At 46.7% G+C, this 9,875-nt stretch overlaps 1 protein-coding gene and 1 long non-coding RNA gene across 3 annotated transcripts; both read right to left on the bottom strand.

Annotated features, from left to right (window-relative positions):
• Window positions 1-1,567: 1,567 nt before the first annotated feature.
• On the bottom strand, window positions 1,568-6,348 carry LOC138261577 (uncharacterized). Its single transcript, XR_011199116.1, has 2 exons — window positions 5,892-6,348; window positions 1,568-1,844 (listed from the first exon to the last, which is right to left on the bottom strand). It is a non-coding gene; the product is annotated as an uncharacterized lncRNA (long non-coding RNA).
• On the bottom strand, window positions 1,568-6,553 carry LOC138261576 (uncharacterized). 2 transcript variants are annotated; one of them, XM_069210661.1, is made up of 2 exons: window positions 6,448-6,553; window positions 1,568-5,726 (listed from the first exon to the last, which is right to left on the bottom strand). In XM_069210661.1, exon 2 carries the CDS (start codon window positions 5,558-5,560, stop codon window positions 4,709-4,711), a length of 852 nt encoding a protein of 283 aa, XP_069066762.1. In that variant the 5' UTR covers window positions 5,561-5,726; window positions 6,448-6,553; the 3' UTR covers window positions 1,568-4,708. The 2 variants fall into 2 exon arrangements, with proteins under 2 accessions (XP_069066762.1, XP_069066763.1); XM_069210662.1 differs by having other exon boundaries at window positions 2,713-5,726; window positions 6,346-6,472.
• Window positions 6,554-9,875: the final 3,322 nt, after the last annotated feature.

The raw sequence follows: 9,875 nt of genomic DNA, 5'->3' as shown, positions 1-9,875 counted from the left end.
CAACACCTCCCACTCATGATATCAAAGGACAGCACTAGGGGCCAGATGTAGCAACTTAAAAATTTGTGAGGTGCAAAGTGCGAGTCCATGCGACTCGCAATTTGCACCTCGCAAATTGGTATGCAGTACGGTGTCTCAGACACCGACTGCAACTCGCTATGGGGTCGCAATGACCCACCTCATGAATATTCATGAGGTGGGTCGCAAATTGCGGCCCCATAGCGAGTATAGGCACTCGCAAACATGGAGGCCTGCTGTCGTCAGCAGACCTCCATGTTTGTGACTGCTTTCAATAAAGCAGTTTTTTTTTTTTTAAGTGTAGTCCGTTTTCCTTAAAGGAAAACGAGCTGCACTTAAAAAAAAAAAAAACGAAACCTTTAGTTTCGGTATTTTTTCAGGGCAGGGAGTGGTCCCTGGGACCACTCCCTGCCCTGAAAAAATATTTTTGGGTCCATTCACAAAGTGGAAGGGGTCCCATGGGGACCCCTTCCAATTTGCGAGTGGGTTACCATCCACTTGAAGTGGATGGTAACTGCGATACCATTTGCGACCGCGTACGCGGTCGCAAATGGTATTGCATACCACTCAGACTCGCAAATAGGAAGGGAACACCCCTTCCTATTTGCGATTCTGAAATGCATATTGCGAGTCGGTACCGACTCGCAATATGCATTTCTGTATAGCAAAGAGGCTTTTGCGCCTTGCAAACGGCGATTTTCGCCGTTTGCGAGGCGCAAACCCTTTGCTACATCTGGCCCTAGAACCCTAATCGGGTTAATTTAAAGCAGGCTTTCCATGCTTGAGATTGTACACATATTGTGTGGTGTTAGCAACTGTGAGCACCAGGTTCCACCGGTAGGTGACATTGGCAGCTCCACTGGTGGAAAACATCTTCACAAGCAAGCTTCAGGATCAAGTTTGGAGGTTCTGGCAGGCAATGGTACTTGTTGTAACAATGTAGCTGAGAGCTTATAAAATTAGCTGCAGCACTACCATCCTCTGTTGTAGAAGATGCAGCCAGAAAACTACAGGGACATAATGCAAGTTTATGACGCCCAAACATGCTGTACGTGGAGAAGGCAGCAGCAACAGCATTTTATATGCTCAGACTCCATGTTGCCATGCCTAGCAGGCAGGGGTGGCCCCTCTATTGGTGACTGATACCGGTCTACGTAGGCAGAGTCAAGCAGGGGCATGCCTGTGTATTCTCTTGCAATAGCATTTAGCCTCTGCCTCACTCCCTCGTCAATTTCTTTCTGACTAGAGGGTACCTCTTCTCCATCTGGGCTATTGGATGATATGGCATGCAAGCTATCATACTACAGCAGTGAGCTGGGCAAGTGAACCCAATGGTTCCTATGTATTTGTGGGAGAAACCTTCAAGCAGTGGTGGTTGATGAGCTTTGAAAGTGTGGGGAGGTAAATATTGCCCCTGAATTGGACTGGTCAAGCAAGCACAGGGGGAACGCCTAACATCTTTTAGAAGGCTTGAGAATGTTTTTCCCTTTGGAGGAGTTTTGAAAACAGGGTGTGACAGGTTGGCGCAATGAGGACGAGTAGTCAGTGGCAGGTATGATGTTGAATTTTATTAGAGTTGTAGTTTTGTTTCATACAGTTCCAGTTTTTCCATATGAATGGGGAATGTCCCTTTTATTCTTCTCTTCGTCTTCACGTTAAAGGGCTCCGGGGAGGCGCATGTGGGAATAAGAAGGAGAGAAATACAGGTAAGTGCGTGTTCCTTCACTATGTTTCTATTTCTTTCCTATAGTCCCTCTTTCTTTCTCTTTCTTCTGCCTCCTCCTTTTCTGTATCTCTGTCTGTCCTTTCTTTTTCTTCCCTGCGAACTGTTCTGTTGGTCTCCTCTTTTCTTCCTATCTTTGTACGTTTCTTCTCTTGTGGGGGTGCTTTGGGTTTTCCTTCTCGAGCTGTTCAATACTGCCCTTCTTTTTCTTATATCTTTTCCTTGCTCTTCTTTTCTTATAGCTTCTATCTGGGCTTGTATTCCGTCCTGTGTTCCGCAATTGTGTTTTGTAAGTTTGCGCCGATTTTGCGTCAAAAAACGACGCAAATGCAGCGCTAAAAAAAGTATAAATCTGGCCAATAGTGTTTTGTGGGCCTCTTCCCATAAGTTGTGTAAGTTGTCCCTGAGGTCTTTAGTGTATGTGAGGAGATCCCTTAACTCCTCCTCCGATTCCTCTCACTGTTCATCTAGCAACTCCAGAAGGGTGCGTGGTTGCCGGCCAAAAAGTAACTCAAAAGGGCTGTGCCCCGTGGAGGACTGTATATGAGTACGCAAGGCGTACAGGACTAAGGGGGTCATTATGAACCTGGCGGAAGGCGGAGAAGAGGCGGTAAGACCGCCAACAGGCCAGCAGTCTTTTTTTTTTGTATTATGACCATGGCGGTTACCGCCATGGTCATCCGCCGGTTCTCCGTTCCGCCCGCCGGGCTGGAGACCAGGGTCTCCAGCCCAGCGGCCGTCACTATACCGCCGGTGGTATTTGGACCCGGCTGACCGCCATGGATTTTATGGGATTTCAAACCGCCATGAAATCCATGGCGGTAAGCACTATCAGTGCCAGGGAATTCCTTCCCTGGCACTGATAGGGGTCTCCCCCACCCCGACTCCCTCCCCTACCCCCCCCACCCCTGCCACCCCCCAAAGGTGGCAGGACCTCCAACCCCACCCCGACCCCCAACATAACATCACACATACACACATGACACGCATGCAGGCACCACAAACGCACATACACGCACACACACCGGCATACATGCAAACATCCACACACACAGTCAGACACGCACATCCACATTCAAACATACACGCACACATCCATACAGACATACCTACAGACATACATGCACACATTCCCAAACACACAACACCCCCGCAAGCATACACGCACTCACACATCCCCTCTACATACACACACGCACACCCCCATGCACGCACACAACACCCCCCTCCCCTCACGGACGATCGACTTACCTGGTCTGACGATCCTCCGGGAGGGGGCGGGAGCCATGGGGGCTGCTCCGCCGACACCACACCGCCAACAGAACACCGCCACACCGAATCACAGGACGTGATTCGCTGGGCGGGGTTCTGTTGGCATGGCGGTGGAGGTGGAGAAACCTCCACTTTCCCGCCGCCCGCCAGTATGGCTGTTGGCGGCTCTCAGACCGTAAAAGGACGGAGAGCTGCCAACGGTCATAATAGGCCGAGTGGCAAACCGCCACTACTGGCGGTCTTCCGCACGGCGGTCCCTCAGCGGTCTTGTTAAAAGACCGCTGAGGTTGTAATGACCACCTAAGTGTAACTTCTTTTCCCAGTCTCTTCCTGACTCACTGATAACCTTTCGTAATAGTGTTTTTATGGTTTTATTATATCGTTCGACTAAGCCATTCGTCTGTGGATGATAAATGGAGGTACGTATCTGTTGTACCCCCAGAGTGTGACATATTTCGGCCATAAGGTGGGACATAAAAGGGGTTCCCTGATCAGTGAGTATCTCTTTAGGAAACCCTACTCTTGAGAAAAACTCAATCATGGCCTTGGCCATAGTTTTCATATTCATGCTGGCAATGGGTATGGCCTCAGGGTATCAGGTCGCATAGTCGACCAACACCAATAAATATTGGTGTCACTTGACAGATGGAGTCAAAGGTCCCACAATGTCCATACCCACCCGTGTGAATGGAATGTCTATTATGGGTAGTGGTTGTAAGGGAGCCATGTGGTTGGGTGAGGGGTTGATAAGCTGATATTTTGGACACTCCTGACAGTGTTTCCTAACATCCCCGTGTACGCCTGGCCAGTAAAATCTTTAGAGTATTGCGGCCTCTGTTTTTTCCCTTCCCAGATGTCCTTCTCCACTATCCCCATGAGCCAAATGGAGGACCTGTTGTCTATGAGTTTGGGGTACTGCTAACTGAGGGGGTTTTCTCAGGTTGTTAGGACAGGTCCTGTATAACAGATCTTTGGTGATGGAGAAGGTGGGACCTACCGATGGTTCGTCCAGGGCTAACGCATGATGACAGATGTTTTTCAAGTTGGGGTCTTCCCGTTGGGCCTGACAAAAACTACCTGCTGCTGTCATCACCGCCATGGGTATGTGAGAAGCGTGAGTGGAGACGTCTTTGTAAGCATTAAAACACTGTTCTCGTTTTTTTTTCTTGCTGAGTTTCTGTCTTTCTTTAGGTGCTCCTAATTCAGAAAAGGCAAATGGTGCTTCTTCCCACCACGTAGTAGTGAGATGTTTCCGATTGATTTTCGTCAGTAAAGTTTCGAAGTCCTCATAGTCAGTGCCTATTATTATGTCCTCTCCCAGTTTAGGAATTACTCCCACAGAGAGATGTTCCTCAGAACCCTTCCAATTGATGGAAACCGTAGCTACGGGGTATAGTTTTAGGTCCCCATGAACACAGGTTATGAGGACTTGGGTGCCTGGTTGCCATTGATCCCGTTGTACAAGATCCTGGCTCACCACACTTTTACTGCACCTGAGTCTATCAGCGCTCTTCGTGCTTTCCCATTGAGACCTAGTAGGGTAATGTATGTAGTTTTCTTACCCCCAGACCAGAGGACCTGTCCCTTCATCATACCTATCTCCATAGGTTCCTCAGGTTCCTTCTTCAAAGGACAATGGCGGAAAATATGTCCCCACTCGGAGCAATGAAAACACTGTGGTCCAGTCAGAGTTTCCTACAGGGAAGAGGAATGCGGAGCGGATGCTCGTTCAGGACCAAGAGCAGTGAGTGGCCGAGGTTGTACACTTCTCCCTACAGTCATTCGAGATGACAAGGGGGTGGGTTTTGTATGAGCCCCTCGGAACTCTGGTGCCCGTTGGAAGGCAAAGGCCAGGTCTATGGCTGTGTGATTGGTCAGATCCAGATGTTGTCTGACCCAATTCCGGGTGGTGACTGGAAGAGCTTCCAGGTATTGCTCTAGGATGATGGCATCAAACATGTCATCTTTTGTGGTCTCCGTGGGGTGTAGCCATTTTCCACCTGCATGATGGACCCGATAGTACAAAGTATCAGGGTTCTCCTGAGACTGCCATTTGGTCTGTCGAAACTTTACTCTGTATCTCTCTTGATCCACGCTAATGCGTTCCAATATCGCTTTCTTGACTTCATTATAGGGTGTCACCCCTCCTGAATGTATGACCTGGTAGGCGGCCTGGAGATGCCCGGTAAGGAGGGGTGTGATGTATTGGCCCCACTTCTCCATGGGCCCATTGGCCGAACTCGCCACTCGTTCAAAGTTTGTAAAAAATGAATCAGGATCCTCATTTTCCTGATACTTTTGGAGCACGCTACTCAGGACATTGTGGTGGACTTTGGTGTGAGCAATGGTTTCTGTTAATTTTCCCAATGCATTTTCATGGACCAATTGGTTATTCGCCATGATAGTGGCCTGGTTTTTCAGAGCTATCTGTAGGGCCTCTCTTTCCTCCTTGGCCTCTTTTATTTGCTGTTCCCATACCAGCTGGAGGTATCGTTGTCCTTCTGCCAGCTGAGCTATCATGTCTGCAAGGGTGGGTTTTTCTTCCATTGTGTCGAAGTCCTGATCCCACTTGTGACACCACTTGTGACAGGTTGGCGCAATGATGACGAGTAGTCAGTGGCAGTTATGATGTGGAATTTTATTAGAGTTGTGGTTTTGTTTCATACAGTTCCAGTTTTTCCATACGGATGGGGAATGTTCCTTTTATTCTTCTCTTCGTCCCGGGAGGCGCATGTGGGAATAAGAAGGAGAGAAATACAGGTAAGTGTGTGTTCCTTCACTATGTTTCTATTTCTTTCCTATAGTCCCTCTTTCTTTCTTTCTTCTGCCTCCTCCTTTTCTGTATCTCTGTCTGTCCTTTCTTTTTCTTCCCTGCGACCTGTTCTGTTTGTCTGCTTTTTTCTTCCTCTCTTGTACGTTTCTTCTCTTGTGGGGGTTCTTTGGGTTTTCCTTCTCGAGCTGTTTAATACTGCCCTTCTTTTTCTTATACCTTTTCATCACTCTTCTTTTCTTATAGCTTCTATCTGGGCTTGTATTCCGTCCTGTGTTTCTTGCCTCCTGAGCTGCCCTTCCCTTTTATTTGCCTCTTTGCCCTGAGGCGGCTAGGGTGCCCGTCAATAACCTGCAATCATTTATGGAGAATCCCCCTGTTCTCATTGACCCGCCTTTTCCACAACCCTCAGTAGCCAAAAGGAACACAATACCGAAAACAAAACAAACCAAAAGAAACAAATAAACAACAAAATAATTCATTCAGGCTCTCCCTGAGTCCTGTACTGTTCTCGCATCCCCTTCTCTTCTCCACCCCCCCTCCTTCCCGTACGTTCAGGCACCTGAGGTGGCCACGCTTTCCCTCAAGCGTGGTTGGAGCTTGCGCTGGGCGTATCCCGTGCCTCGGACTGCTCGGAGAGGTCTTCGGAATGACAGCCACTCACCACGAAGCCTTCTTTCTACTCCTTGTTCACCTCCGGTAACTCCTCTCATCTCCTTTTCTTTTCCGGATTCTCCACCGCTGCCGCCATTCCATTCAGTGTCCTTCCTTTTACGCCTGCAAAAGGCGCGCTTCACCTGCTCCTGCCCTTCTCCCCCCTGAAGTGAAAAGGGATTGGGCGTCGCTGCAAGCTCCTCCGGGTCAGAAGAGGCAGTGTCAGTTTCCTCTCGGCACTACGGGCCCGCTTGCTGTAGCAGTGGCCCGTCACACAGGGCCAAATAGTTTTTTTTACAGCATTAATCACATAGATTTAGAAAAACCTCACAATGTCTGAGGGAAGATCCTTAAAATATTCTAGTGCTTTCATGATGTGACAAGCAAACGTAAACCACTCACTGGTGCCCAAGGTTCACTAGCCACAAAACGTCTTGAGAAAATATCAGGAAAGTTTAGATTTCTTCATCACAGTTTCTCTAAGAAAGTCAAAAATGTCATTTATGATAAAGGCTGTCAAGGAAATGAATTTTCAAAGGCTGAACATTATCGAAGCATTTTCCTTCTCTTCCACATTTTTACTTTTTGACATTTTGCCATCCATCTGCTTTTTGGTAGATTCTTAGGTGCAGTTTTACCAGTATTTCATGCAAGACAGCAGGACAGCTTGCTGTGCTGTATGAAAGGGAGAGGACAGGAATGTGCCACACTTAACAATATATGGCACATTCTTGTCTTCACCTTGTGCTGACGCACTTTTGGCTGTCCTGCGCTAATGCATGCACCCTTGTAACATGGTGCAATGATGGCTGCGTTGTAGGCAGGAGTGTGTTTGTGCAGGAAGAGACCCCTTTCTGATAAAACAATCCTTTGAGGATTTTTCAGCTTTCTGTGTATTCTGCAGAATGCAACACACTTTGAAAGAGGAAAGAATGAGGAAAGATAAAGATATTTCTCCTTGTTACGCCTCCTCTGGGAAGGCTTAGCATTATGACGCATTCCTAGGTCTACTACTTAAGTTAAACATGGGAATGTGTCAAAACCTATGGGTGGATGCATAGGAACACCCACGTTCACCCCGTGGAACTCCGCCCTGGGGCAGAGTAACGCAAGGCAGTGTCTTGCACTGCCTTACATTACTCCAGATTTACAAAGCACCACAGGGCCACACAAGGTGGCCTTGTGTGGCTTGGTAAATATTTTAGTGTTTCTTTGCCCTTGCATTACCGTGTGTGACACAAAGCCAACCCAACACTTTTAATAATTCTGGCCACCAGTCAAAAAACACAAGGTATGACTGAAAATGTGGTTTGTAGGTACAGAATAGAAAAATAAAAAAAAACAGCACAAATATCTGGCCAGAGTAAGCAGTGCTGAGACAGCTGTAGTGATTATCACACAAATGAGGGTTTTATATATTGTTTTAATATGTATTCGTTTTCTGCCACAAACCATCTTATCAGTTTTTGAAAATAAATAAATTTTTCTATTTAACACAAGCATATATTTTCAGAATGAAGTTAATTTTCCAAAATAAAAGCAAGCAAGCACTCTCATAACATAAAATACAATTTTTGTCCTTATGATGGATGTGGCCCCTCCCCAACCGTCACCTGTAAACCGGGGCCACAGTCCTTCCCTTCTATGCTCGTTTCCTCGTGGGCAACATGATCTGAAAGACAACACAAAGTCAGAGGAAAGGAATTGGGCAAAGACCCTACCCAGCCTAAAACTGATGAAGGGCTTCTCCCGACTGGATGTTGGGGCGGGCCCTATTGGAGAAATCTAAGATAGAAGAAACAATAAAAGAAGGAAAACCACCCGAAGAGGGGGAGGAGAAAAAGACACAGACACAACACCCAGGAAGGATGGTGGTTGCAAGGTTGTGAGTGGAGAGAAGGAGAACTCTTGGTTCAACACTAAAGATGAGGAGAAGAAGGAACCACAAGAGATTAGTGAGTCAGAGAATGCACCCATGATGTGATACGAGATGGAGTGGTGGATGCCACCAGTCAAGTTGCAGCAGCCTGGTGCAGCTTAGGAGAGCTGTGGCTAGTTCGGTGAGTAACTGGGGCAGGTGGTGCAGGGGAGCACTGTTTTGTTGGGAACACTTTTATACAGGGTGCAGTATTAGAAAAGAAGTCATGTTATGAGGAGACCACTATGAGCAGTAGGGCACTGTCACAGAGAAGAGTGGAAGTATTGGGATCCCTATTGCTGCAGAGTTGGCAAGCAGTAGCAGCGCTGAGCCCATAAACCAAAAACCTGAATTTCTTTTATTTTATTTTTCTCACTGATATTCCTCCTTGATAGCCTCTGTGAAGGTCCTTGGTGCTCCTTGTGGTCGAGAGAGCAAGTATAAGACTGCTACACTTGAGGAAACAAAGGAAAGACCACAAGAGAGTCTAGTTTAGAAAAATACAGGTGATCTGGTGATAGGAAAATAATAGTAGAATAATAGAATACATTACTCACTGCATTGTTACTATCTCTCAAGGGTACTGGCAGAGACATCCCTCCTCAAGGATCCTGTAGAAGAAAAGAAGAATATCAATTCACCAATCGAGATTAGGAAGACGTCCCCTGTATCATGAACTTTGTCATACTGCTTAAGCTTCTTTTAATTCATGTTTGCATTCAAGACCTTTATAACCCTTTGAATCGAAATCCAACAACTAAAATGCAAAATTTGCTGAATAAACAAGCCTGCGAAGCCATATTTCCACCTGTCACTCTCAGTCTTTAAATACCAGTTTTTCATTTTAGTCAATACATGTTGGTATCCATCTATCCCTTTGCCATTTTCATCAACTAACCACACTCGTATTGCCACACATGAGCTCAGTATGCAAGCCCTTGTACCACCATTGTTGTAGTGTCTTTGATATCATGCGCTAGGACCATTGCAGTCCTGGGTAGACTCTAGCCAAGAATTGCATAATGTGAAGGGAGGTGTTAAGGTGTGGTTATGAAAGTTTTTACGCAATGCATGCAGATCGCAAAAGCATGTTGAGGAATAAAGGCATCTGTTACAGAGCTACGTATGTGGTGTTTTCATTTACATGCTCGTGGGCTGGGGAAGAAGTTACAACTAGGAGATTCATGGCCCGAATAAACACAGCTGCTCTCTGTTAGAAAAGGGGTCTCTAGTTGGGAGAGGTATGCACCTTGTCTAAGTAGGGACCACAGTCCTAGTCAGGTTAAGGCAGTTACACACCCTTAATTGACCTGTGCTCACCCTGTGGTAGCTTGGCACAGAGCAGTCAGGGTTGACTTAAGAGGCAATGTGTAAAGTGTTTGTGTAACACCTAAGTACGGTAAAACAGTGAAAGGCACCACAAAAAGACTCCACAATGGTTTACAAAAAAGAGATATTTATCTAGTTCATACTAGACCAAAACAACAAAAATCAGATCAACGCTTTGCAAGGTATAGCGT

Source organism: Pleurodeles waltl, chromosome 10 (assembly GCF_031143425.1).
Source record: "Pleurodeles waltl isolate 20211129_DDA chromosome 10, aPleWal1.hap1.20221129, whole genome shotgun sequence".
Lineage (NCBI taxonomy): Eukaryota > Metazoa > Chordata > Amphibia > Caudata > Salamandridae > Pleurodeles > Pleurodeles waltl.
Note: the sequence above shows the minus strand (reverse complement) of the source record. Positions and strands in the feature narration are given on the sequence as shown.

Excerpts from the sequence above, each read along its gene's own strand:
- LOC138261576 (XM_069210661.1), bottom strand. The coding sequence starts at position 5,560 with ATGGAAGAAAAACCCACCCTTGCAGACATGATAGCTCAGCTGGCAGAA.